The sequence below is a fragment of the Papaver somniferum genome, chromosome 4 (assembly GCF_003573695.1).
Source record: "Papaver somniferum cultivar HN1 chromosome 4, ASM357369v1, whole genome shotgun sequence".
NCBI classification, from domain to species: domain Eukaryota; kingdom Viridiplantae; phylum Streptophyta; class Magnoliopsida; order Ranunculales; family Papaveraceae; genus Papaver; species Papaver somniferum.
The window spans coordinates 92,037,365-92,053,530 of NC_039361.1; the positions used below are offsets into that span (position 1 = coordinate 92,037,365).

The 16,166-nt window shown below is 37.6% G+C and overlaps 1 protein-coding gene, 1 long non-coding RNA gene and 1 pseudogene across 2 annotated transcripts; all 3 read left to right on the forward strand.

The window, feature by feature from the left end:
* The first annotated feature begins 2,494 nt into the window (after nt 1-2,494).
* On the forward strand, nt 2,495-4,184 carry LOC113274085 (annotated as a pseudogene).
* Nucleotides 4,185-4,634: 450 nt separating this feature from the next.
* On the forward strand, nt 4,635-8,709 carry LOC113276121 (peptidyl serine alpha-galactosyltransferase-like). Its single transcript, XM_026525705.1, has 8 exons — nt 4,635-5,064; nt 5,591-5,761; nt 5,843-6,086; nt 6,179-6,379; nt 6,463-6,938; nt 7,062-7,226; nt 7,344-7,587; nt 7,726-8,709. Exons 1-8 carry the CDS (start codon nt 4,766-4,768, stop codon nt 8,422-8,424), a joined length of 2,499 nt encoding a protein of 832 aa, XP_026381490.1. The 5' UTR covers nt 4,635-4,765; the 3' UTR covers nt 8,425-8,709.
* Nucleotides 8,710-13,727: 5,018 nt separating this feature from the next.
* LOC113276123 lies at nt 13,728-15,807 on the forward strand. The gene is made up of 2 exons (XR_003324023.1): nt 13,728-15,200; nt 15,393-15,807. It is a non-coding gene; the product is annotated as an uncharacterized LOC113276123 (long non-coding RNA).
* Nucleotides 15,808-16,166: the final 359 nt, after the last annotated feature.

Here is a 16,166-nt window from a genome sequence, read left to right on the forward strand (position 1 = left end):
ATACTTCTACAGAATTGGGCTAAAGCTACAACTAAGTCTAAGACTAGCAACAGTAAAAGCACTGAAAAATCTAAACACACTTCTATATATACAGCCAAGATGTAGAAACCAGTAGAATTAAAAATAGAGAAACTAACCTATCTAAAATGGGATGTTCGAGAGTTACAACTTACACTTAACTGGATGCAGAATATGCAAGTGAAAGAAAATTTAAAAGTACAGCTACAGCTACAGATGATGAGAACAACAAGCTTGATTTGAAACAAGTTATGCTGAGTTACACTAAAAGGTAATGATGCACGGTTGTTTAACCTAACAAAAAGACTGAAGGAATGCAAGTATGTGACTGAAATGGAAGCTACAGATAATGCTTATGGGACTAAATGCAGATTATGTAAACAAATGGGTCACACTACTGTCAGTTAAGAAAGTAAAGGAAGACAACTGATTTTATTTTATTTTTGTTTACAGAATGGAATGATATAAGATGAGATGCAGGTGAAGCTAAAACAAGATGCAATGAAACTGAAAATTAAAAATTACAGCTAAGTTATGCTACAACAGTAAAAACAAAATCTAAAGAAATGAGATGAAGGTTATATACAGATGCTTGAAATCACTAAGTTAGACTAATTGATGGACAAGCTATGAACTTAGGACTAAGACAATTATGTACAGAACTTGAGCAAAAATCAGTAAAGTGGAACTTTAGATCAACTACACCGCCACCGAGTTCCCGGCAGCGGCGCCAAAAACTTGGTAGGTTTATAAACAGTACCTACGACTATGTCAAACTGCAAGTGCACAGCGTCTATGGTAGATAGGGCAAATACAGGTCGATCCCACGAAGACAAGGTGGGTGTAGAGTCGATTCAAAAATCTTACTAAATTGATTCAATGATAAGTAACACAAAAAGGCGGGTTTGTTGTGTCGATACGACAAAGATATTGGTAAATATTATAACAGCAAAATAAAGAGGCAATAACAAAGATGTTAACACTGAGAATAAAGGCACTAGGATTGTCAAATCCACCACTAATTCCTACTATGTATTCAACTAATTATACTACTCTTGTCCTTGTAACAGATAAGGAAGAAGTGTCAAGTCTATCACTTACCTAAGGTATTTCACCAATGGATAGCTCAATCGCAACTAAGGTATCAATCCGGAGCACTAACTGTCTAGTTAAGCACAACTAGTCAAGGGATTGACAACAGTCTCTAAGGCATGAGCTGCAGCACAATCAACACAATTTTATCCTAAATACAATGGATACATGGCATACACTGTGAGAGCAAAGCATTGAAGAACTAAGATTGAATCTATCCTAGAACAATATGAACATTCAATTCAAGAGTAACATAAGTAGCATGAGTAACATAGCAGAGAATTAGGGTTTCATCTAAATCCCAGCAAATAGAATTAGAACATGATGAAGATGATGAAAACACAATTGAATTAAGATAACTAGTTGGTCCAACTAAAATTGGATGCTTTTTACAGAGAAGACAACCCTATTTATACACCAATTTTTTTCTCTCAATCCTTCTTCAATTCGACAATTAATAAGAACCCAACTCACCAACGATATTCTATTGACTTTATTTGTCTTCAATTTCTCTGCAACTTCATTGAATTGATGCTCCCCTACTTGTACAGCTAACCCTAACTCTATCTCTCTAAATGTTATCTTCTAGGGTTATTGTTCTTGATAAGAATAGAGATAAGATAAAGAGAGATGAAGAATTAGGAGTTAATGGTAGCGTTAATGATGGTGAAGCTGTGCTCAGTGTACGGAGGAGTTATTGAAGGTGCTGGCTCTGTGAAATGGAGAAGAAGATGAAATGGAATTGATCTGGTTTTGCTCGACTAGGGGAAATAATAGAGGTGGCTAGAGTGTTGGTCGAGATCATCAGATGTTGATGTCTTGAAGGATGAGCTGTTGGATGATAAGCAGCTTCAACAAATCTGACGGCTCGGATATACGGACGGTCTTGGATCTTGGGTTTGGGTTTGAGTTCTCTACCAAGCCCACTGCTCGGATTTAGGCTTTCCAAGCGACTTGCGGAACGAGTGCAAACAGATTGCGGAAGCTCTTTACGCGCTGTTCCTTCGCGCTTCACGACCCTCTCGTGGGAGCTTTGCATTGCCTCTTTTTTGTAGTCGCTAGTCACCATTTCTGTGCTGATTCTCAATTTATCCAAACTTTATTTAGTATCTAAGAACATAAAATTAATTAGTACAAGTATTTATTCTTGAAAAAACAATGAAAATACAAAATTTGGGAGAATATAATTTTAAAGCGCAAAAGATGAGTTAATTGCCAATAAAAAGTTGTAGAAATATACAATATTTGGCACTCATTCATGGGTCTTAGACTCTTAGCCTAAAAACCCCTTTTTATATAGGTAATTTTCCTGCAAAACCCGAGAACTCTTGTAATAAACTTCAACTGCTGGGTTCCCCATTTCACTGAAAGATAAACACGAATCATGCTCAAATCAGCCTTGGCACCTATTCTTTCAACCATTCCAATGAAACCAAATATCCAGTTGCGCGTCTCTCACTTTGTAAAGCTTTTCGTCCATCAGCTGTTCGTGATAATGTCTCAATAAACGCGGTTGAACCCTTTGAACCACCACCTCATTCATATCCAACTTCAGTTTATATTCATCTTCCTTCCTGCAGAAAACGTTGTCATTACTGTGACTTTCCCATTGTTGCTCTCGGTTCATCATCTGCGAACCTACCCGATGACATTGATGATCCGCGCATTCTGACTCCTTTGTCGAGAGATTGAAGCAACAAAGGTTCTGAAATCGGATGATAACTCACCTCTTAAAACGGTGTTTCTTGGAGGGGGCACACCTTCTCTTGTTCCTCCAAGACTTGTTTCGAAAATATTAGAAATGTTGAACTCGAAATTTGGAGTGAATTCTAATGCTGAAATTTCTATAGAAATGGATCCTGGAACATTTGATGCACAAAAATTGAGTGACTTACTGAACCTTGGTGTTAATAGAGTATCTTTGGGAGTTCAAGCATTTCAGGAGGAGTTGTTGAAGGCTTGTGGCAGAGCTCATAGTTTGAAAGAAGTGTATGAAGCTATAGAGATTATTGGTCCCTGTGGTGTAAGTAATTGGAGTTTGGATCTTATTTCATCACTCCCTCATTAAACCTCAGAAATGTGGAAAGAGAGTTTAGAATGCGCTACAATGGCAGAACCAACTCACGTCTCGGTTTATGATCTGCAAGTGGAGAAAGGCACCAAATTTGGATTATTGTAAGTAGTCTATAACCGTGATAATCAATGTGGCGTGTCTCTTTGACAGTTACGAGTTTTTATAGCCATTAACCGTTGTTAGTGATTTTGAGTTTTGAATCTTAACAGGCATAAACCTGGTGAATTTCCTTTGCCAGATGATACTCTGCTGAGTTCTACAAAATGGCTTCAAAGACACTCTGTAATACTGGTTACAATCATTATGAGATTAGCAGTTACTGCAAAAAGGGTTACGAATGCCAACACAATCTTACATACTGGAAGAACGGATACTACTATGCATTTGGTCTTGGGTCTGCAAGTCGCCTCGACGGGGGAAGATTTTCACGGCCAAGGAAAATGAAAGAGTACACAAGTTACGTCCAAAATCTGGAAGATGGAGTATTAATTCAGCATGAAAATGGCCATAAGGATGCGAAGGATTTGGAAATGGATGTTGTAATGCTTTCTCTTCGAACTTCCGAAGGCCTAGAATTGAAATCTTTCAGAGAATGTTTTGGTAGTTGTCTTGCTTTATCTCTTTGCAAGACTTTTAGACCATATATAGAGAGTGGACATGTACTTCTATTAGATGATAAAAGAAGAGTGTTAGTGGCAGAAGAATTCAGGTCAGTGCTGTCTAACGAGAGTAAGATTGAAGAGGAAGTGGCGTTCGTTCGACTTAGTGATCCAGATGGTTTCCTACTATCAAATGAGTTAATATCCATTGCATTTGGCGTCATATCCCCATAACAATGGATATTACTGTTGCAGCTCAGACTTTTGTAGGTGAATCAAATACTCTAGTAACTATAATTAGAGTTAGCTGAAGATCCATCCAATCAGAATGTAAAGGGCAGACACATTTGCAGGTGCATCATAGTGGTCTAGTTCTAATTCAGCACAACTCTTTTCATTTCAGCACATCTCTTTTCATTTGCTGTTAGTTGTATTTGCTCGCCAAAGTCGGATACACTTATTTATCTGGCTGAATCGCTCTTGCCTTCATCCCGAGTCAGATATTGACCCTGATTCCGCTAAACAAAAAAAAAACACCACTCACTCACACTCACCAGAGAGAGAAGACCTTTCCCAGTGGGCGTCGTCATATGGATCTGGGTCGTGCCAACAAAGACGCCTTTCCAAGTGTTGACTTTTAAATCTTCACTATATCCTGTAACACCAACACTAGAATCTTTTAAGTACATCCTGATGTTTCATCCGTCGATCACACTTCTTTTCATATAATTGTCTATCTAACGGTTATCTGGTTAAGATGTCCTAGGAATCTTTACACAACCATCTAAATCTCATTTCTTACAGAGCTTCTGTACACACGTTTCTGGGGAAACTCTGTCAAGACCAACACATTATAAAATTCCAATACTTCAACACTTTCTCATTATTAGAATAAATGATAAACCAAAATTAAACCTTCAAATTTGAAATTCAGATCCTTAGCACAAAACCCGTGTCTAATGTCTTCATGAATTTGGTCTAAATGGAGAAATTTTTGATTTTTTCGTTTCTAATTTGTATAATTAGTAATGGGTTTTGCGAGGAGTTAAATCAAACAGCTGCTCCATGGAGAATTCATACTTTGTTTTCTGTTGAATGTCAAGATTATTTTGATTGGCAAACAGTAGGTCTCGTTCATAGTTATAAGAAAGCTAAACAACCAGGACCAATTACTAGACTTTTAAGTTGTACAGATGAAGAGAAGAAGAAGTATAAAGGAATGAACTTGGCACCTACTTTTGAGGTTCCTTCTATGAGCAGACACCCTAGAACCAAGGATTGGTATGTCTTTAAAGCTTTGAATTTTTGTTTTTATTGTTTGCATTTCTTTGATGTTGAACCCTGAAATTGATGCTTCTACTCTCTGTGGCATGTGATGAATCTTGAATCAATGTTCATTTCACATTTCTCATCTATGATATTTCTTTTTCTTTTAGCATTTGTTCTTATGCTATATGCTGTTTTATTCGCTTTCCTAATCCCCATAAACACTAAATGTTATAGTTAAGACGGTACTAAATTACTAATTATTGAGAAATCTTTACATTTGGATAACACAATTGAAGTGCGGGGATCGGATGCCATGTTGATACGGCATGCTAAGCATTTTAGATACAGGGAAATGGCTCTATGTGACTAATACCTTAAGTATAGCTATAGCGCAAATTTGCTTCCAGAAATTTTGCTGTGTTTACCACCTTTCCTTGCTCCATGTTTCACGAGTTGGTAAAGTGTTAATGTTCTCCGGAGAATAATTTTAAAGATGGAACTTTAGCTCTCAGCTGAGGTGAAGAACTATTTTCTGTAGGTATCCTGCAATTAACAAGCCAGCAGGAATTGTGCACTGGCTTAAGTATAGTAAAGATGCACAGAATGTGGATTGGGTTGTAATTTTGGATGCAGACCAGATTATAAGAGGTCCAATTGTTCCCTGGGAACTTGGTGCAGAGAAGGGGAAGCCTGTTGCTGCATATTATGGGTATTAAAGAATATTTTCTTGTTAGTCACTCTTTTTGTATGGATCGTGATTATTGAATTGTAAAGGTTATCTGTTTTTTAGATACTTGGTTGGGTGTGATAATCTTCTTGCCCAGTTGCACACGAAGCACCCAGAACTCTGTGACAAGGTTGGTGGCCTCTTATCTATGCATATCGATGACCTTAAAGCATTGGCTCCTAAGTGGTTATCAAAAACAGAGGAAGTACGAGAGGACCGTGCACACTGGTCAACCAACTTAACTGGTGATATTTATGGCAAGGGTTGGATCAGCGAGATGTATGGATATTCATTCGGTGCAGCAGAAGTTAGTACTTCTAATTTGTTCCTTTTGTAAACTCAAGATTATTCACAATATTAATTCATGTTTGTATGTACTGTCTGTTCTGTTTCATTTAGGTGGGGCTTAGACACAAGATTAGTGATGATTTAATGATCTATCCGGGTTATGTACCACGTGCTGGAGTTGAGCCTATACTTTTTCATTATGGCTTGCCATTTACAGTTGGAAATTGGTCTTTCAGCAAACTAGATCATCATGAGGATGCAATTGTTTATGACTGCAACCGTCTTTTTCCTGAGCCTCCTTATCCTAGAGAGGTACAATCATATAATAACTTCGGATGCATAATAAAGAAAGTTAAAAAACTAAGTCTAATGTAGTTTTTCTTTTCCTACTGTAGGTTCAAGTGTTGGAAGCTGAACCAAATAAAAGGCGCGGCCTATTTTTGAGCATAGAATGCATTAACACTTTAAATGAGGGTCTTGTGATACACCACGCATCACGTGGGTGCTCTAAGCCAAACTGGTCAAAGTATTTGAGCTTTTTAAAATGCAAGACTTTTGCTAATCTTACTCAGCCAAGATATTTAACTCATGGCAATCCACAAATTGAGAAAGCTGAGGTACAGCAGTATGCATTTGACAACCCTGGGAAGCCATACCCAAAGATTCATACAGTTTTCTCCACCGAATGTACCACATATTTTGACTGGCAAACTGTAGGCTTTATGCACAGCTTCCATTTGAGTGGGCAGCCTGGAGATGTCACACGGCTTCTCAGTTGTACAGATGAAGATTTGAAGCAATATGCTGGTCATGACCTAGCTCCTACTCATAATGTTCCATCTATGAGCAGACATCCTTTGACAGGCGATTGGTAATACTTCATGTTCTTCGAGTTTAAGGATAATTTTACTTGTAGGTGGACCCAAATTATAATAATTAGGACCTCTTACAAGGATAAAGTTCTGAAACATTTCTTTTTTCTATGCCGCTTCAGGTACCCAGCAATCAATAAACCAGCTGCTGTCCTTCACTGGCTTAATCACGCAAAGATTGATGCTGAATACATAGTTATTTTAGATGCTGACATGATAATGAGAGGCCCAATTACACCATGGGAGTTCAATGCTGCACGTGGTCATCCAGTGTCAACCCCTTATGAGTAAGAAAAAGTTTTTTTTTCTGCAGGGTGACCAAAGTGTTTTACTAACATACATCTCTGTGTGCTGTTATCTCTGCTAAAGAAGTTCACCGTTTGACTTTTGCTTTTCGATGTTAGCTACCTTATTGGCTGCCACAATGAGCTTGCAAAGCTTCATACTAGCCATCCTGATGCTTGTGACAAGGTTGGCGGTGTAATTATCATGCACATAGATGATCTACGTAAATTTGCTCTTTTATGGCTGCACAAAACAGAGGAGGTACGAGCTGACAAAGCTCACTATTCAAAAAATATTACTGGGGATATTTATGAGTCTGGGTGGATCAGCGAGATGTATGGTTACTCCTTTGGGGCTGCAGAGGTATGTTATACATGGAGGCTGCCACCATGACGTCCTCTTATAGTATAATAAAATATGAATATTGAAATTGAACCTCTCATATTTTGTTTACACCCTTTGCTTAATTAAGGACACTTTTGAATGTTCTCTTTGATGCAGTTGAATTTGAGGCACATGATAAATGATAAAATATTGATATATCCGGGTTATGTTCCTGAGCCTGGTGTCAACTACAGGGTGTTCCATTATGGATTGCAATTCACTGTTGGAAATTGGAGTTTTGATAAGGCTAATTGGAGGAATGTTGATATGGTGAACACATGCTGGGCCAAGTTTCCTGACCCACCAAATGCTTCAACACTGGATTTTACTGATACAAACATCATAAGCCGTGATCAGCTAAGCATAGAATGTGGCAGGACACTAAATGAAGCTCTTCGTTTGCATCACATAAGAAGGAACTGTTTGGACCCAGCAAGAAAAGCTCCGCAGACAAAGCAAGAGATTATTAAAGAAGTTACATATTCACGTAGAATCGGCAGAATAGATGAAAGAAGAGATGTGGTAACAGATGATACACCACCACGGGACACTAGGACCAGGGAATCAACTCATCCTAATATAACAGATCCCATATTTAGTTCTTTCAGGTTTTGGATTGTGGTTCTATGGGCATTTTCAGTGATGGGTTTCTTAATAATCGTGTCAATGGTACTTTCTGGGCGGAAAGGAGAAGGACCAAGGGGTAAGGGTAGTCACCATAGAAACAAGAGAAGAGCTTCTTACTCAGCCTTCCCAGACACTACAGGTAGGCATGATAAACATCCTTACAATAATGCTTCTGATATGCTCTTGTAATTGTAGAAAAATCCAAAAGAAAATTCTAGTAACAGAGTAGACGAAAATAGTCAGCCTCTTAAATGTGTATGGCTGGGATTGCGTTGAACTTTTAGAAGTTCGTTGGGTGAAGAGCAGGAAGAGAACAGACAAAGATTTACCTATGACATCGCTTTTAGTTTCAATGTAAGATTTGTTCTCCAGTTAAGATTTGTTCTCATTTTTCTTGTCAATATTTTACTTACTCATTGTAGTTCAAGATTAAATTTACGGGAGATAATTTTAGCTGTGAGTTTTTATTAAGAATTTGAGACGTTGATTGTTACTAGTTTTACAGCAGTCAATATCTGTAAAACACAAATGTACAATTGCTTTTGGTAAATGAAATGAGTACCAGTTGGTCCTATGCAAAAAAAATTCTATATAAGCAGTGTTTGTCCCCATTAAGATGGTGCATGTGCATACTGTACAAGCTATTCCATAATTGAAAAATGTGTTTTATTATAGGAAGTGAAAGCTACGGTCATACCCATTTTTCATATTTTTTCCACTGTCAAACCCATCAACAAAAAGCTTCATGCGCATACCCATTTCTTCGGTGAAAATTTCTCCCACATCCAGAATTTCTAAAATTGTTTCTTCGCTTATTCTTCCTCGTTTTTTTTTCATAACTTCTTTTATTCCTCGTCCTCTTTCTTTTAATCTAGAAGGTTTTTGTTCGATCAATCGTTAAACCGATTCCGATCAAAAATCATTATGCAGAGAGATTCACAGGTGAAATCAAAGGTGGAGATCGAGAAGATGATGTTGTTGGTCGATTAAATGGGTTGTATTGATTGAAGTCGTGGACAATATAAGAGATCTGTTTCTGAAGATTGAGATTAGAAATCAGGGTTTCATAAGACCTGAGTTTGTAATTGAAATCAGGGTTTCATAAGATTTAGGGTTTTATGGAACTGATGTAGGTTAAAAAGATGATTTCAGAGTATGAGATGGTTTTTAGTTTGATATCAACTAAATTCAGGGACTTTTGTACTCGGATTCAAATTAAGTTTTATATGGGATTCAGACTACAAAAAGGTGAAAATGTTGTTGGTTGTAGAGAAATGGGAAAGTTGTTTATGCTGTTTGGTTTGTGTGGGAGATATTGAAACAGGAAAGAAGATGATGATGATGTTATGACTGCATAACCTGTCATGCGGTCGAGAATATGTGTGTATAACATGTAATGCAGCTATGAAAATGGATGCATAACCTGTTATGCATCTACAAAAGTTAAATGCATAACTTGTTATGCAGTCCAGAAAACGGTTGCATAACATGTTATGCAACAACTTTTTTGTTACTATTGAAACCAACAAAAACAAAGACTGCATAACTTGTCACGCACCTATGCAGACATGAAAATTGATGCATAATCTGTTATGCAGTCATGAAAATGGATGCATAACTTATTATGCAATCAAAAATATGGCTGCATAATGCATTATACATCAATTTTATCTGTACGCACTAAAACCAACCAAAACAATGGCTACATAACTTATTATGCAGTTGAGAAAATGGTTGCATAATTCGTTATGCGTCTGTTTTTCTGTTGGATTCAGGCATATACAACGTTTTAGTGGCTGCATAAACAAAAATAATAGATGCATGAACAAAAATATAGTTGCATAACGTGTTATGCATCTTTTGTGGTGTATGCATATTGTGTTATGCATCTTTTTTGGAGGCTGCATAATGAATATGTAGTCAGTTTTCGAATTTTCCCCATAAAATGATGATCACCTCCGACTTTTTCGTGAAAAACAAAAATTTGATATTGTTGTTTGTACTCGTTGTGTAGCTCTCTTAAAAAGATTCCAACAATATAAAATTTGTAAAATTCCAAGGCGCGGTTTTTTAGATATGTTATATCCAAGTTGCGTTGCCAATTATGCCTCTGAAAATTTAGGATGCATAACCGGTTATGCAGATGGTTTTCAAAATTTCATATAATTATGGGCGTCACGGTACTTAAAATTAATTGTGGGCATGACAATGAGAATATTATTTCTTTTGGGTCTGCGCCTAATTTTCTCGAATAGAAACCCATTTTCATTGCAGAAAACCGTCGGTTTATCGTAGAAATTCAATTGGATTATTTTGTAAGCCCACTCGGTTATTAAAAAAACCCATGGCTTATTATAAAAGACCAGTTAGCTTATTTCAGAAACTCATTCGGTTTATTAAAGAAAGCCATGGCTTATTATAGAAGCCCAATTGGCTTATTTTGGAAGCCATTTGGTTTATTAAAGAAAGCCAGCTTGTTTATTGAAGAAACCTAGTTGGCTTATTTTGGAAGCCCGGTATGGCGTATTATAGAAACCCAAGAGACTTATTTTGGAAGTCATTTTGAGATAGACACAAATCTTAGAAGATATATATGGATCTTCCAAGATATATACAAATCTTGGGAGATAGACAAGGATCTTCCAAAATAGATATGGATTTTTCAAGGTAAACACAAATGTTGTGTAAATAAATATAGATCTTGAGAAGATAAACATGAATCTTCCAAGATGAACACAAATCTTGAGAAGATAGACAATGATCTTCCAAGATAAATACAAATCTTGGGAAGATAGATATGGACTCCCACGATAGACTCAAATCCTGTAAATATATATATGGATCTTTCAAGATATAATCATATATATGGGGAAAATAAACATGGATCTTCCAGGATTAGTACAAATTCATTTGGTTATTTAGGATAACTAAAAATATAGATGGTTATCTGAGATAACTACAACTAGATTTGGTTTCTGCTTATAATAGAGGCTGAAATCCAGCTCAAAAGGTACACAATTTCTATTCTGTTTCTCCACAATTCACCTTCTTAGAGTTCTCTCTAACTTCAGCATCGGAGTCTCTTTGCAGGTACTCCCAAATTTCCATCTATAATTTTGGGAAAATTGAAGCAACAACGATGATTCAATCATATCTCGAAGATTGTTGAGGTAATTAATTTTGCACCAACATATTTTGGCGGCCGACTAAGGGGATTACGAGGTAAAGACCGTGTTCCCTCAGTGAGAGAAGTTTTTTTTCCAAGTGCTTTAAAAAACAAGGGTTTTAGAAACATTGTGAAAAAGAGTTGCAGAAGGCCAGACATTTTTAGGATACACGAACTATCAAGATAACGATAGTTAGACCTGGTTTCACGAATACCTAGGTGAAATCTTTTTAGTCACTAAACCCTGGAAGGGTTTGAAGGATAGGACGACTCTATTTTACTACTAGGGCACACAAGAATAGTGTCAGGGATTCAAAGATTCCAGTTGTTTGAGGTTCTCCTTATATATGCTTTCAAGATCAAGGTTACTTTAGATTTAAGTTAAGGTATCTTTGGAACCAAGCAATTAATAATCACTGTTAGATGAAAAACTTGACTTGAGATTAACATAGCAGAATATACAGTCTGGTCATGATTAACCATAACTGAACCGTGTATAATGGCTTGTTCATGAAAGGTTAGACGAAACTATCCAATCGAATGATAAGCTTAACCATTTTCATATGTAACACTTTAAGACTTTAATTTTGAGTCACAATGTGATCAATAGAGAGTTATTCAAATGCCAATTATCTCATATAAATAATTTTGATGCATCTGATTCGACAAGGTAAGTAAGTGTCCCTAGTACGTATACTGTACCTGTTCATGAATATTTTTGTCATGATACTTAAGACAAAAACGAGTTCAGGAACTCACAGATCTTTTATGGTTTTCATACTGGGTATGAGTACCTTATCGGTTTTGAAACCAACAGATTTTTTCCAGTTAGCATACTAGGTATGCTACCTTCTTAGTTCACGAGTCCACAGACTTTTTATGGAATGGATACCGGGTATGCATAACAAAAAGTCGCTGCCTAACTATAGCTATGACGGTACGTGTACTGGGTACATGTACTGCGGCTCTGGACCTATAAAATTTCTCCAGTATGTGAACTGGTATGCATACTGTCATGTATCCAGATTTACAGTAGTTCTATATCTCTTTAATAATCAATATGAAACATTCCCGAATAACATCAATGACACACATCACTGTTCTAGGAGATTTTGAAATGATTAAATATTGAATCTTAATTAGGTCATAAACAATAAATTGTTCTTAACCAAATTCATCAAGTATGAACAAGTGTTCTTAATCTCAGCATATTTCGAAAACGATATTCAAGATAAACTTGACTCGAAATTTCTGTTATGCATGTACTGTTTAATTTAGTCATGCGACATTGTCTCATAGGTAGAAAGATGAAAACTCTAGAAATAGGTGTTTCAATCTTCACTTTCCTTTTGTTGAAGAAGTTCTTCGGAGCTCCTGTCGATCTTCGCCTTCAAACGATAGAACGCAGTGATATCCGATACTCAACTACACACTTCTATCCTAATCCGAGACTTGACTAAAGACCAGAAATTAAGATATAGTTTTGACAACAAGCTTGAGATAGCAACACTTGTGAGTTCGACCGAGCAATGCTCTAACACTGTCGTCTCAAATATCATCATTTACTACTACCTTATATAGAGAGGCGATTCCCAACGCAAAGGTCCACACGAACACAACCTAAACTAAAAGTATACTCAAACTTGAGCAAATACTTGCACCACCTGATTGCAAACTTGGAAGACCTAACAAATCTTGCAATACTGACTTCATCTTCGCTTTTAAGCAATGATAGGTGTCTAAAACACCTTAATATTTATCTATTGTTTATGCTTTCTTTGCTAAGTTTTCTTGTAAATTATGTATCTTATGTTTGGTTTTGAGTGTTTAGGTACTTTGGAGTCATTTGGAACAAAAGAAGAAGAAACGTCGCTTAAAAGGCAAAAAGGTGCAAATGTTGTTGGAGACGAACTATTTCTCATTATATGCTTCTATTTCTTAATTTATGTCTGAAAAGCATGTCGGCTTTAGTGATGCAAATATATGTCTGAAAAGCACGACTGCTTTAATGATGAAGAGAAATTGTAGAGAAGAAGTGGGTCTGAGATGTAAGAGGCGGCTGATGTTGGTGGACGGATTCGAAGAAGAGCAAAAACGTCAATTCTCATGTGCAATTACTACTGGGAGCAGACCCGAGCCGAGCCGAGCCAAGCCAGCGATAGGAGACAACTACTGCAGCTTAGTCTAGAGAAGCGAGGGGCAGACATCTTTGTTGGCCTTATCTAATGAGTGGGTGCTGTCTATCCTGGGTACCCCTTATCTACTTCACCTAAGCGGCTATATGCACTTTCATTTCCTACGACAACACCTAAAATTCAGAGAAGTTATCACTTGAGCTTGTCTGAAAAGCAGAGAAAGAAGTGGAAATTGAAATGAGTAGAATTCAAAGAGGAAACAATTTGAGAATGAAATGGAGAGTGGATCTTCTGAGCGTGATGAAATCAAGAAAGTGTTAGGGTGATGACTGAGATGAATTCGAAATCTGATGAGAAGGTTCTGAGCTGATTTGAATCGAGAAATTAATAATGATTTAGGGTTTCAATGAAGAACAATCTTAGGGTTCTCTGAAGATGATTAAGTGGATGATTTCTGGCGTTGTTCTTGAATAATTGAGGGCTCGAGCTGAACAAGGAAGAGATGGTTGTGCTGTTCAGATGAGGCAGCGACCTTATTGGAGAAATTACCTTTGCTGCTGGTAATTTAGGTCAAGAAAATGGAGATATATGATGCTGTGATGAAAGATCCATGGGGATTTGAAGTTGTTTGAATGGAGAAGAAGAATTGAATAGATGGGTCTGTGTTGGTGGTGGTTTGGCAGTGGTGAATGGCATGAATCGGGTTAATGGTGTATGAGCTCAAGAAAGAAATGAGGAATAGATGATGTTTATGGTATTGAGATTGAGCTGCAGTTCAAGTTGTTGCAGTTGCTGGGGTTTGCCAGGGTGCTGTTGCAGGTGATGGAGTTGCAGAGAAGGGTTTGGATATTATGAAGTTGGTGCTGAGTTAGCTAGTTGCAGCTGCAGGAAATGCTGATACAGGTGAAGACATGATTGCAGCCGAAGGAGTGACAACGTGTATGATATCAGTTAGGATGAATGGCTCGAGTGGCGCTGCCCTGGTGGTGTTCGTAGCCAAGAATCAATTGCCGCTGATGGAAGAATTGGTACTGCAGATTGAGACCATTAACAACGGGATCCATGGAATGATTGAAGAGAACGGTGTTCTGAGCTAATGTTGCAGATGGGAGATGTTACTATTGCCGAGAGAAAAAGAAGTTGCAGGAACTGAAATGGCAGCTGTTGTGGTGCTGAATGGAGGATGCTGGAATCAAAATGGAAGCTGAGTCGGTGTTTGCTATTGCATTACAGGGAAGAACTCGAGCAACTGAAAGTATGGCCTGAGGTAGTTTCGAAACTGCAGAAACGGTGCGAAAATGCAGTGAAAATGGTGATGTTGTGACTGGTATGAGCTGGAACTGGAGGCTTAAGTTGCATGCTTGAGATGCAAGTCTGGTAAGGCGAAGGGTGTTATGGATTTACAGATAAGATGCAGTGGTGGATTGAACTGGAGATGGGTTGAAGTGCAACTGCAGTATTGAGAGTTTGATGCAGTCTGTGGTGATAAAGAACTAATGGCTTAAATGGTATTGAGAGATTGCAGAACAACAGCTGCAGTGTAGCAGGGATTGAGAATGTGCTGTGCAGATGGTGTTGGTGATGGAACTGAAGGTTCAAAAGGTGTTGTGCACTTACGCTGGTGATCATTGTTGCAGATGAACTGCACTACAGCTGCAGGATTGGTTAATGGTGCAACTGTGATGGCAAAGATGATAAAGCAATGAAGTAAATAGGATGAGGTGCTGGTAATGAAGCCGTAAACTGGTGGAATTAGGAGTTGCAGCTGCATAAATTGATGTGCAGGAAGTGAATGAATTGCAGGGGAGATGGACGGCATTTGGAGGAACAAATTGAACAAGAGAATAGGCTGTCAGGTTAATGGTGCAACTGTGATGGCAAAGATGATAAAGCAATGAAGTAAATAGGATGAGGTGCTGGTAATGAAGCCATAAACTGGTGGAATTAGGAGTTGCAGCTGCATAAATTGATGTGCAGGAAGTGAATGAATTGCAGGGGAGATGGACGGCATTTGGAGGAACAGATTGAACAAGAGAATAGGCTATCAGGTTTTCTGGAACTGACAGACAAAAGCCAAATATTTATTGGGCTTATGATTTGTTTGAGGCCTGAATGACAGGTGAACATGAATTTGGGCTGGGCTTTACAGTAGCTGATGAGGACTCTGAACTGCTGATTGTCAATTTTTTTTGTGATACAATCATTTGGTGTAAGATTTGTAATGTTTCGATAGTGATTATTTCAATATCTTGAAAATTGCTTTGATGCTAATAGTGTGTGAAACTATAGAAGAATGTTTCAATGAATTTAGAATCCTGTAACCATCTTTGGATATAAACATAGTGTGTTCACACATTAGTGTATAAGTCCAAAACCAGGAGCCTAAAGTATGCATACTTGTGTGTATACTAAGAGGTTGTAGGAGACTGGGTAAGTATGCGTACCCGTACTCATACTGGCGGAAGTTCACGTCCGTGAATTTCTGCTGAGTTTGAAAACCAAAACCAAACTCATCAGGTTACCTAAAGTACGCGTACCCGTATGCATACTGGCGGAAAGTTCACGTCCGTGAATTTCTGCTGAGTTTGAAAACTTAAACAAACTCAAATCCGGTTACCTAAGTACGCATA

What these genes read in the sequence shown, in the direction of transcription:
- LOC113276121 (XM_026525705.1), top strand. Translation starts at nt 4,766, where the DNA reads ATGGAGAAATTTTTGATTTTTTCGTTTCTAATTTGTATAATTAGTAAT. An exon ending in CACCCTAGAACCAAGGATTG is followed by an intron (nt 5,065 to 5,590) that starts GTATGTCTTTAA and finishes TATTTTCTGTAG; the next exon opens with GTATCCTGCAATTAACAAGC. An exon ending in ATTCATTCGGTGCAGCAGAA is followed by an intron (nt 6,087 to 6,178) that starts GTTAGTACTTCT and finishes TGTTTCATTTAG; the next exon opens with GTGGGGCTTAGACACAAGAT.